Below are 12,504 nucleotides of genomic sequence, written 5' to 3' on the forward strand. Positions count from 1 at the left end.
GAGATGAGGCAAATGTTAATGAGGAAAGCAGGAAGAAGAGCTATCTATTAGAGCTCAGGAGATAAAATTCCAGGGGATATCATAGAATCTCAGGAATGGAAGGTACCTGGTCACCTAGTCTCATGTATTCAGATTTAGACTTAGATTTAGACTCATGGCCTTAGCTCTCCTTGGGCTCAGGTGCCCTGCCTGGGCTGAGCAAAGGCTCTGACTTCGAGAATGATCAGGAACAGGAGATGGGGCTGCTGCCTCCTCTTCTACATCGGCGTTGCCCAAGGAGCAGCTCTCACTGGGACAACGCTGACTTTCAGTTCCATGACTACAACCTCTCAGTGGAAACTTTATTTTCAAATCATCTCCAGCCCGCACTGTTTTGAAGAGCTCAGACATAATAATCTTTCAAACCCAGAATGCTGGAATTTCACACATGAGTAAGAAAACCCCCCAAGGCTGGCTTCCGTCTTCCCGTCCTCCACATTCCTCTCCAGCTCCAGCACTGCTCAGCTTCATCCTGACATTTAAGGTTTCTGGCTGTGCTCATCTCTTCCCACAGACGAGAGCTCTGAGGAAACATCCTCACAGAGGGAGTTCCCTGCAGATTTTTAAACAGTCAACTCACCATTTGGAAACAGCAATTACTCTTTCTTCCTCTTTTCAAATGACCGTACAAATTAGTTTACTTTGGGGGCTGATTTTGTTTTGTTTTGTTTTAAAGCATTGCCCAATTCCTTTTTATGGTGCTTTTTCTCAGGATTTTTGTGCCATTTCAACTTTCAATTGGCAAAGCTATAATTAAGATTCCCACTTGCTATTTTATATCACATCTATGTCCTTTCATTTCACTTAAACCTTTTCTTTTAGCCAGATTAGAAGACATAGCAACTTTACTACACAATATGAGAGTTTTAAAGTAAGTAATATGTTACGAGCAAGTGAATGTTTAATCTGCTCTAATTTATTCTGCTCACTATTCTGTTACTTTGCTTAAATATTTTCCTTAATAAGAATACAATTTAGGACTTGGGAATTATTATTTTGCAATTTTGTCTAACTCAGCTCAAGTTGTTTTCCTTTTCCTGTTTGCTGGGGGCTAGGAAAAAGGTAATATTTTCTGCTAAGTTTCTTCTTTGCCACATAAACTACTAGGTGCTGTTTTACTAAAAAGTCTGGATTTGGAGACTCTGAAGATGAACGCCTTTTCTCAATTAACAAATACTTAGAGGACAGCATGATATGAAAAAAATCTCTTCCTAGAAAAAATTTTCCTGAGTTTATATTGATTAAAAATCCGGAAAAAATTCGTTTGTTAAATCATAATTACTGAGGACCTACTATGAGCCACACACTATTCTAAATTCATGGGGCAGTCAGTGAGCAAGACAGAAAAAATGTCGTCTTTAAAGGGCTTATATTGCAGCAAAGAGAGATAGATATGAAACAAAAAAATGTATAATAGGGGCTAGCCCCATGGCCTAGTGGTTAAGTTTGGCACGCTCCACTGTGGCGACCCAGGGTTTGGTTCCCAGGTGTGGACCTACACCACTAGTCGGCGGCCATGGTGTGGCGGCAACCCACAAACAAAATAGAGGAAGATTGGCACAGATGTTAGCTCAGGACCAATCTTCCCCAGCAAAAAACAAACAAAAATATATATATATATAAAATAAATAAATGATAAGTGCTTAGAGAAAAATAATAATGCAAGGTAAGAGGAATGAGAGTAGGCAGGGAGTTCCAATTTTAGATATGGTTGTCAGGGTATGCTTCCCTGAGTAAACGACATTTAGGAGGGGGGAATGCAGATCATGTAAGAACCTTGCAAGCCACTGTAAGGACTTTGGCTTTACTCTGAATAAAATGGGGAGCTATCACAGGGTTTGGGCAAAGGAATTTAACATGTAAGTTAAAAAGATCACCCTTGGCTGTTGTTGACAATAGATGATAGGGAGGGATGGGGCAGGAGTAGAAGCACATAGACTAGTTAGGCAGCTAATGAGTTAATCCAGGAGAGAGAGGAGGATGGTGGATGGAACTAAGGTGGAGCAATGGAGGGGTATATTTAGAAGGTAGAGGCAACAGGATTCCCTGACAGTTTCAATGTAGGTTGTGAGAGAAAGAGAGAAGACTCAAGGATGACTCCAAGGCTTTTAGCCCAAACAATTGGAAGGATGGAGTTGCCATTTACTGAGAAGGGGAAAGCTGTGTGTGTTGCACAGGTTTTGAGGCAAAATCAGGAGTTTGTTTTGGAACTTGTTAAGTTTGAGATATCTATTAGATATTTAAGTGGGAAAACTGAGTAACCAGTTAGAAACACAAATTGGAGCTCAGGAGAGAGAACTATGCTGGGGATATAAATGTGGAGTTGTGGGCATAGAGAGGGAATTCAAAACTATCCGACTGGATGAGCTCCTCAAAGGAAGTGAGTGCAGGGTCTTGGAAGGCAAGAGATGGCAGTTTACCAAAGAGAAGAGAGTAGTTGATGGTGTCCAATGCTGCTGAGAAGTCAATTAAGGACCAAGAATTTATCACTGTGTTTAGCAAAGTGCAAGTCATCAGTTATCTTGTCAAGGTCAGTTTTAGTGATGTATTGGGAATATTGGGAGTATTGAGTATTTGGGAGTAAAACCCTGATTAGATTGAGCTGAAGAGAAAATGGGAAGAAAGGATTTGGAGACAGTGAGTATAAACAATTCTTTTGAGATGTTTAGATGCAAAGAAGAGAAGAAGAGTGGGGAAAGTAGGGTCAACAGAAATGTTATTCCTTAAGATGTGAGAAAGGAAATAATAACATTAAAAAAAATAGTGATGGCATTCATCCAGCAGGGAGGGGAAAATCAATGATACAGAATACAGGGACAATTGCTGGAGTTATCATTTGAGATTGGATGAGATCTGATGCAAAAGGGACTGGCTTTTGACAAGAGCATGGATGGTTCATCTCTAGGAGCAGCAGGCAGGAAGGCAGAGAGTATGGGTACAGATCCTCAAGTGTTTGAATTTGATGTTTCTTTATTTTATTTACTTATTTTTAAAATTTACCCAGTGAAGGGCTATCAAGAAGCACTTGTTCAGATAGGCAACCCTAATTTTACCACTCTATGAATCCATTTTAGAAGCTATAGGTCCATGTCTTTCTTCTCATTGTGGTTAAGACATGTACCCTTAGTTTTTCTAGTTTCAATTTCACCGTATTATTTCTAACTTCAGCAGTCTGGCAATTTCCCTTCCTCTTTGGACCTCATGTTACGTCAATACTCATGGAGGGTTACCCCACACACTCCGCCCAGTTCCATTTCCTCCTCACTGTTCTCCTCCCTCGACCTGCTCATTTCTAGTGTAGTCTCCAGCATTTCAATTTCCTCAGCTGTGAAGAGGGGACACAATTTGCTTCCTACCTTGAAGGCTGAGAGTTTAAATAAGTCTAAGAAGTGAAAAAGTTTTAACCGATGTAAAGAAATAGAAGAGGAAAGTGGGAGGTAGCACAGAAGAAGAAAGACTACTGCTTTACCATTTGCTTAGGCTGAGCCCCTACTATATAATTTCAAAGCATTATATGTATATGAGCTCCCAGATGTTGCATATTATGTTAGCTGTAGTATTTATAGAGTCACAATAGGTTAAGAAATCTGGTCACACTTACAATATGTGGGCACACTTACAATAGATATTTCTTGAGCAATGCCTATGTTCTAGGCACTTGGCTAAGCCCTTTCTGTATATAATCTAATCCTTGGCTTCACAATAACTTGAGATATGTATTATACCCATTCCAGAAACCAAGAGAAGTGAGAGAAAAAGAAAGAGGCTCAAATAATTTGAAATCCTGCATCTCTTTAGCTCTTCAGCATTACTGCCACTTTCCAAGCAAATACAGTCTACATTTGTGTATGGTTATGCAGGTATATCCAGATTTAGCCCTGGCTCCCCAGAGATATTTTTCACTTTACGAGGAATTCATCACGATATTATTCATAAGCTACTTACTGCAGTGTATTTGGGATCCATTTATAAAGCTTGATTTCTGCACAATTTTTCAAAAATATGTTTACACATTATTGAAATTCATATTACTTACCACATCTTGGGCACTCTACTAGTTGATGAAAAAAGGAACAATGCAAAATCACCCCTCCAAGGAGCTCAGATTCTTCTCCAGCAGGAAAGTCAATTATTCATTCATTCCATAAGTACTATTGAGTGCCTTAGGGCATGCCAAGTGCTATAGTTTAGGTAAGCAGAAATCAACTCAGAATTACAGTACTTGGTGAAAAGAGATGCACATACAATGGGCCTTTGTCTTACATAGTCCTTTAGACAGTATTGTGAATAAGTGCTTAGACATCTAGAGCCAGGCTACCTGACTTAAAAGTCTAGCTCTGCCACCTAAAGGCTGTGTGATTTTGCGCTACTTATATAACCTCTCCAGGCCTTTGTTTCCTGTCTAAAAAATGAGGATAGTAATAGTAGCTATCTATCTCAGAAGGTTGCCATGAGGACTAAAAGTGAAGATATGTAAAGTACTCCGAGCAGTGCCTGGCCCATCATAGGCACTGCACTAGCTGTTGTTAGTGTGATACAGATTTACCATGTGCTGGAACAGTTGCCAATTCCCGACCACAACTCACAAAGGACAGAAAGTGCTCTGTAAGTTTTTGTTGAATAGAACTTCCTTGAAGCCATATTGGGTTTCCCCCACCTCATCCCTGCAGACATGTCTCGAGTAGCCTCAGATTCCTTTTCTATCATATTTCTTACCTTTGAATCCAATGTCAAATCCAAATTGTCTTTTGCTGCCTCCTTCCTGTTTGTTTTCCTTGGGGAATAGGGGAGGCAGACAATTTTTTACATCCTAGCCCGTCAGAGTGATCATTCATTATTTGTCATGGGTAGAGCTCTTACTAATTTTATCTTTAAAATTTCTTGTTTATTATTTTTCTTGTTATCAAAGTAATATGCGCTCAACATAAAAACAATTCAAATATACAGAACTTTGGAACAGAAAGTGAATGGCCCTGCTAATCCCACATCCAGAGATAAGCACTGTTAACTGCTCGTTATGCATGCTTCCACATTTCCTCTAAGCGTACATTTAATAACATGTATATTTCATGACAAAAAATACAAATAAAAATGGGGTCATGCTATTCATATTGTTTTGCAACTTGCTCTTTTTTCATTTGTAGATTTTGGACATTCTTCCATGTTGGTAGAAACAGAGCCATTTTATCTTTATTAACGGCTGCTTAAGGTTTCCGTCTACATATTGAGCATAGTTTGCTTAAGTAATTCCTTACTGGGATTTTGTTTTTAGACTTTTACACCATTACACGTTTCCTGTATTACAAACAATGCTGTAATAAACATACTGGTACATATGTGTAAATATTTCTGACAGACATAATTTTTGCACTCATATGCCCAAAGTATAAATTCCTAGATGTGGAACTGCCTGACCAAAAATAATTACACCTATTTATTTTATCCAAAACTGCCAAATTGCAGGGCCAGCCTGGTGGCATAGTGGTCAAGTACGTGCGCTGTCGGGTGGCCTGGGGTTCGCAGGTTCGGATCCCAGGCGAGTACCAATGCACTGCTTGTCAAGCCATGCTGCGGTGGCGTGCCATATAAAGTAGAGGAAGAGGGGCACGGATGTTAGCTCAGGGCTGATCTTCCTCAGCAAAAAGAGGAGGTTTGGTATCAGATGTTAGCTCAGGGCTGATCTTCCTCAGCAAAAAGAGGAGGTGTGGTATCGGATGTTAGCTCAGGGCTTATCTTCCTCACACACACACAAAAAAGAATAAAAAAAAAGAAAAAAAATTGCCAAATTGTCCTCCAAAAAGATTTACCCAATTTGCACCCAATTTACCCAATTTTCACATTTATATGAGAATACCCGTTTCTCCATATTAGCCTGTTTCCTTAGTATTACTTTTTCTTTTCTTGGTTTATACCAGTATTGAAATTACATTTCTCTCAAATCTAGAATCACAGTTTAAAACCCAGGGAAGATCAAAACGTGGAACCAAGTGTTTTTACAAACTACAAAACATTCCAAATTAATTATAATAGGGGGGTGTTTTCAATAAAAATACCACACCACTAGATGATAACAGTTTTAAAACTGCTCTAACCTCCTAGATGGGCAAATCTGGTACTGTGATTAGATCACCTGTCACACAGCTCCCGCCCACACACCTCCTTCTCTGCTGGGTGTGTGGAATAGGAGAGGCTGCTGGCATGAGGGACAGGGCAAGAAAAATGAGAGAGCAAAAGAAGGTCAGAATGGCTCAAAGTCTAGTGTCATCTGTAGTACTCTAGGACAGTCCCTCCAGTGTGCTCTGGACCTCACTGTTCATACTCTTCCCTGTCAGGCTGCTCTTCTTCACTTCCGGTGCCTGATGAACAAGTGTTTACTATCCAAGGGTCAGTTCTCTCTGAAGCCTTTCCTGAAACCTTAGAAAACCAGTCTGTTTAATGCCTCACTATATCTGCACCCACACCTTCCTGAGTATCTGTAACATTTTGTGCAGCCTGCTTAATGAAGCACATTTAGATGCTGAGTAAATGTTGATTGAACACTCACGGACATGGAGACATCTTGGGAGAAGAGAGATGAGACTTCCCATTGTTCACAGAAACGGGTGGATTCAGATAAAAGGAGATGTTATTGAAGTACTGGGGTGGAACCACTTGTCTTCTTAAAAGCCAGACAATTCCAAACACCCCTCCTGCCTATTTCTTGACCCCTGCTCCTCCCCGGAACCCACGAAAAAGACTGCAGATATACTTCGATCTTACAACAAAAACCATAAGGAAAACTATCAGCTTGGAAAACACCTCTTAGCAGAAGATAACCTTTCATCTGCCTGCTTCATATATAAGATATATTTGGCAAAAAGGAGTGGGAAGAAAAGAGTAGATGCAGATTAAAAACTGACTCTCTAATATATTTTAACAGCAGAGACAGAACGAATGTGGCTGGGGAGCTATTCGTGCCGAGATAAAAGTTGTGCGTGCCCCAAATCCCACGTACTTTTTCCCTGGGGTTGGAAGCCGTTTAGATGATTTTTACGCAAATTTCCCCCTACCATTTCATTGCGTTTCTCCCCAAGTCTTAATATCAGAGTTTTAGTTAACAGGACAGAACCCAGAAAAGGCGAAGGTTCCTGACCTTGCCTCGCTCGCGCCTGGCCACAGCGGCTGCCTGGCACCGCGCCCTGCCCAGGTGGCCGTTTGACAGATAAGTGTTCCGGCGACGGCGATCTGCGGCTGCGGCTCTTCCCCGCCCCATGCACCTGCTCGGCGTCTAGGAGCCTCTGGCCGCCGGTCCCCGACCCTGGGCCACCTCATTCGCCACACACGCCCCTCTGGTCGGCCGGCCCGCGCGGCTGCGGAAGCGCCCCGACCCTCGGCGGGCGCGGCAGGACAACCGGGGAAAGTGCTGGCAATCACATGGAGGCCCCGGCCCGCCCCATTGGCTGCGACCGAGCCAGTCGCGGCGCTCGCCGGCTGCGGTTGGTCCCGGAGCTGCAGCGCCTGCACGGGCCCGGAGTCCATGTTACGCTTTGTCTAATTCCCCCCGTTACAGAGTCATGTGCTGCTGCTCTTGTCGCCGCCGCTGCCGCCGCCCGTGGTGCCCCGGCTCCTCCGCCGCGCTTCGAGGTGGCAGCCGCGGGCGGGGCCGCGGGAGCAGGGTCCAGGGCGCCGCGCGCCTTCGCCGCCCCGGCGCGTCCCGGTGCAGCCGCCGCCCGCCGCAGGTGATGCCGCCACCTCCCGCCTCAGCCTAAGCCGTGGCTCGGCGGCCAAGCTGCCCGGCCTGCCCCCCAAGGTTGGTGCGCACCCCTCCGGGGCAGGGGCCGGGGCTGCGCGGGTGGGAGCCGCGCCGGAGCCGAAGCGGCCCCTCGCTGGCGCAGGCGTCCTGCCCCGCCGCGCCGCGGCCTGAGCGGAGGCTGCGGCCGGGAACTGGGGGCGGAGGCTGGGGAGGTGGGTGTCAGGCGGCTAGTGGGGCCGGCCTGGGTCCCCGTCTCTGACCGCCCGGGTCCGGAAGACTGTTCCGCTCTGGGCCATTTGCGGCGGGCGCCTGGGCCGCTGGCGGTGGGCCCCGCGAGAGGAGCGCACGGACTGCCTCCCTCCTGCGCCCCCTCGCGCGCGCCCCCCTCCTCTCGCGTCCCTCCGCCCAATCGGAAGGGCGGGGAGACCCGGTTACGGCTCCGCGGATTCCTCCCGGAGGTGGGGGTTTGGCGTCCGGCCTTGCTGGCCCGGTGCCCAGAAGGTGAGCCCTTTAACTTCTCCAGAAACGCCTCCCCTTCGCCCCCTTCCCGCGCGGGGAGGGAGGGCCGCGCCCCGCCCCCGCGCCAGGGGGAGGGAGCAGGGGGCCCGCAGGTGCGCCCAACCCGCCGTGGGCCATCTCCGGGTTGGGTACCGGTATAATCCGCTTCTAGCTTGTTTGGAGGCGTGGGCACTCAGGAGCGGACTTCTGCGCGAATCCTCTCCTGGGGCTTGGAAAGGAGGAGGATTTGGGGGTGGTTGCCCAGAGAACCATCACCTCCGCTTGCTGGAGGGTTGATAGGGGACTTCCTTTTTTGTCCCCCTTTATTTGGGAGTATCCGTTACAGAGAAAGAAATGAGTCTTTTTGGTTTCTTAAAACGCCAGCCGCAGTGAAGAAGAGCTGCTGCAGGTCCGGGGGAAGAGAGGTAGGTGTCTGCTGGAGGGGGAGAGGTGGGGTGTGCGATCCTGGGGCATACGCTGTTGGGGGGGGTGTGTGGCAGAGGGTGCGAGATAGGCTAGCGGGAAAGAAAGCGCAAAGGTGAGAGGGACGAGCTCTCAGGAGGTAGGCATAGAGATGGGGAATGGGTATGTCTTGGGGAGCCTTAGCTGACTGTGGGCCCAACTTGAGCCACTTGGGCTCATACATGGTGCCCTCTGCTTTGCAGAGTTCATTCTTTCTTCCTCGTTGACTTAGAAAAATATTTCTTGTTGGGCAAAGAAAGCTATGAGGACGTATTTTGAAAGAGATACAGAAGTAAAGAGTGAGCTGACTTCTGGAAACTTTCCTTCGCAGCTTTGATAATAAAATTTCATTCAGACAACGTTTATTGAGCAGCTATTACGTGTTCTCTGCTGGACGTTGGAAGAGTGGAGAGGCAGGGAATTCTGGTCTGCAGTAATGTTGGGGCTGTTTACCTCATTAACAACCAACAGGCACTTCCAAGTGCCAAGAATGACAGTGATTCAGACCTTGCCACCAAAGCTTCTGGGGCCTCTCCTTACAGACTTGTGGGAAGACTCCTGAACCATAACCAGTAAATGGGGTCTTCAGACAGCATTTATGTTTACAGTCCATGAAAGCTGACCAGACACCTACCATCAGCCAGGACAGGGATAGAGCTGTGGCTTCTCCTGTCCTCCACGTCAGTTGACTAAAATCTTGTTAAAATGCAAGAGCAAGATAGGAAAGATCCTGAGATGAAAATTAGGTAGTGAAAATAAGGATCCTGCAAAGTTGATTTGGAGTATTTGGTGTCTATAGGTTATTTAGGGAGCCTCCCATAAAATCATTAGGTCATCCATAGAGCTGGGGGAAAAAATTCTAAAATGTTGAATTGGCATGGTTTATTTATATATTTGAACATTTTATCTTAGGTTTGTCTTGTTTTTATTGAGGGTGTGTCTGTGTACTTTGTTGATTAAAACTGAACACATCAGAAGGTTGGAGAGGAAACCGTCCTTAGATGACCCAGTCCCCCGGTCCTTCCATTACCACGTTGAGTAGTGTGTGATGCAACAGTTCAAGTATTGAGCCATATTCATATCCTTTTCTCCCTGCCAAGGTTTACAGAATTTAAAAAACTTGGTCAAAACTTGGCCTTTTTTTTCTCATTTTCATATTGTGCAGGGCTTTTTTGATTAATTTCAGAAAATTTTGATATGTTTGTCATGTTCCAATAGCTAAATTGTTTTGGTAGCTGTATTTTGCAAATGAGACTCGGTTCAGTCTCAATACTGTAGGTAAATTGGCACTAGCTATGAAAAAGTCAAAACTTTGTCAAAACTGTATTCATGATCACATATGTTCTTGAGGTAAGGAATTTCACATATTTTTCACGTGTAATTGGAGCTGATATTTGACATTCTAAGAAACAGCAGTCAGTATTTATTGAGTACCAGCAGTAAGCAGAGAACCAGAGTGGGTGCTGTGGTGCCTTAACAAGGAAGGAGAGGATTGTTGTACTGACAGAGAGCAGGACAGGTACCCGTGAGGATACCACTAGAAGCAAAGGATTGCGTTTGCCTAGGAGGTCAAGGAATACTGAAATGGAAAGGGTGTTTGGAGCCAGAAGGGAGTGTTCTGTGTGTTGGGGAAGGGGGAAGGAGCACGGATTAGGGAAGCTTTGAGGTGTGTCATAGGTCAAAAACAGTAAATAGGTTTGCCTGGCTGGAGCAGAGAACAGGACTGATGAAGGAAGGGAGAGGGAATCTGGTTAGTGGAAAACTTGAACCACAAGTCAGTGGTGTTAATCATTTGCCTCAAGAAGAGTGGTTCTCAACAGGGGGTGGTTTGGCCTCCCAGCAGACATTTGGCAGTGTCTGGAGACATTTTTGCTTGTCATAACTGGGAGGCAGGAGCTACTGACACCTAGTGGGTAGAGGCCAGGGATCCTGCTAAACATCCTGCAATGCACAGGACATCCCCCACAACAAAGAGTTATCCTGTCCGAAAGGTCAGTAATGCCAAGGTTGAGAAACCCTGCCCTAGACAGTGAACTCGTAGGCTGCTGTGAAGTGCAGTTAGGTCTTGGAACAGGCATTGAAGGGGGTGGTTCTTGACGTGTGAGGAAGGACATTGAGGTTAGGAAGCCAATCTAGGAGACTTCTGTTGTGCTTAGGCCTGAAGTGCTTGGGATCTGGGCAAATCTGAATCAGAAGAAAAAGGCATTTTCAAGAGATCATGGCAGATAAGCTAGCAGGACAGTATGATATTGGGTAAGTGGGAGTCGTAGAATCAGATATGGCATTTTAGAGAGGCCCTGGTCTAACTTCTTTACTTTAGTAAATTCTTACACTTGCTAGGCAGACTGTTTAAATACCCCCAGGAACAGGAAACTACTTCTGAAGACATGTCATTCTATCTTTGGACTGTGCGTTATGATTATTATTTGAAGTGAAGACTGCTTCCTTGAAACTTTGTTCCATTGATTCTATTACTTTGGAACGACCCACTTCCACAGGACAGCCCTTTTAATGCACAAAGACAGTATGATGTCCCCCTTCCCCCAATTAACTTTTCTCAATGCAAAAGAGTCCCAATTCTTTTCTCAGTCCTGCATGGGACATGGTTTCTAGCTGTCTTCTCAGTTTGTCAGCATCTCTCCTGAGGAGTAACAGGTGTCTGGAATTGAATATGATAATTAAGATCTGCTCAACAAAGAGTACAGTAGGACAGCTGTTTTCTGAGACCAAGGCATAAGCATCTGCTTAATGCAGCTTAAGCTTACAAAACTGCCTTTTTTCTTTTTTTTAAGCAGTGCCTAGCACAGACTCATGGATAGGTTCTGGACCATCAAAACTCCCAGGTATTTCTTGTATGAGCTGCTGCATCCTGTATTCATTGGGCGGATTTTTTTGGTGAAGTTGAGTGGAAGTTGTTTGGTCCATTTGTTTATTTTTGTCACTGTTCAGTGCTATCTTATTTATTTTGGTCCAGTCTTCAGGCCTTGTGAGATTTTAAAATCTTGACTCTGTCTTCTAATGATATGACAGAGGAGTGGAGGGTGACTTTGCCAAAAACTTTGTAATCACTTATATTAATGCTACATGAAATTCAGTAGTTCGGCACTGCTGGTCCGATTTGAGAGCTAGGGGTGCTGAATGATGGAGGTGAATTCCAGGGGTTGATTAGCCCTGAGTTTAGGGGCATCTCAGAAATCTGTGTTTGTGGGCAAACTACATTACATTTAGCTCTGGCAGATGTTTGCACTTAAGGTGCCCTTTCAAAATTATTTGAGTCTGTTGCAAGCTTGTGAAATCTGTACTCCATCCTCTGGGCTCTTTGTAGTTCTGTTTAGACATCTGGAAGAGAATTTCTAATGTTCTGTGCAAATCTGAAGCTTGCCAGATCAGAGTTGCTTTTGAAATTTGTGAAGAGGTAAACAGGATAACTGGTACCGGCAAAAACCACGTACGAACTTGGTTCCCACTCAGACTAAGCTCTTTTTTCTTTTCTTTTTCTTTTTTTTTTTTTTTTGCTAGTATGCCCCAAATACTTACTTAGTGACAGCTTTACAGTTGGGGAAGGAGAGAGGATTGGGGCTTAGAAACAAGCCTTTTTCCCCTAACTGGGCTTTAGCTCGTCATTGGTGTAATTTCATACTTATCGGATTTCGTGTGTCTTCACCGAGAGGACTTTAGGAAATTACCATTCTCAGGTGTCTTTTGAAGCAGGCAGGTGAGAAATCTTTGGTAACTTAGTGTCAGGTTCTCCAGATGTTCTAGATCTATCCAAC

At 44.8% G+C, this 12,504-nt stretch overlaps 2 protein-coding genes across 10 annotated transcripts in view; one reads left to right on the top strand and one right to left on the bottom strand.

Moving 5' to 3' along the window:
- The window catches only part of LOC131404148 (uncharacterized), a 33,685-nt gene extending 26,110 nt beyond the window's left edge, over window positions 1-7,575 (bottom strand). For both annotated transcript variants that reach the window (XR_009219737.1, XM_058538487.1), the window contains exon 1: window positions 7,172-7,575. Coding sequence is in view for 1 of the 2 variants with exons in the window: in XM_058538487.1 (XP_058394470.1) it covers window positions 7,172-7,557 (386 nt within the window). In the remaining variant the exon portion in view is untranslated. The remainder of the gene's footprint in view (window positions 1-7,171) is intronic.
- A 166-nt stretch (window positions 7,576-7,741) lies between these two features.
- The window catches only part of LRRC8D (leucine rich repeat containing 8 VRAC subunit D), a 111,977-nt gene continuing 107,214 nt past the window's right edge, over window positions 7,742-12,504 (top strand). For 5 of the 8 annotated variants that reach the window (XR_009219736.1, XM_058538481.1, XM_058538477.1 and 2 more), the window contains exon 1: window positions 7,742-7,828. The gene's annotated coding sequence lies outside the window, so the exon portion shown is untranslated. Of the gene's footprint in view, window positions 7,829-8,405; window positions 8,695-12,504 lie in introns of those variants that run through there. The other 3 variants (XM_058538486.1, XM_058538483.1, XM_058538479.1) reach the window with 3 other exon arrangements.

The sequence above is a fragment of the Diceros bicornis genome, chromosome 4, assembly GCF_020826845.1.
Source record: "Diceros bicornis minor isolate mBicDic1 chromosome 4, mDicBic1.mat.cur, whole genome shotgun sequence".
Lineage (NCBI taxonomy): Eukaryota > Metazoa > Chordata > Mammalia > Perissodactyla > Rhinocerotidae > Diceros > Diceros bicornis.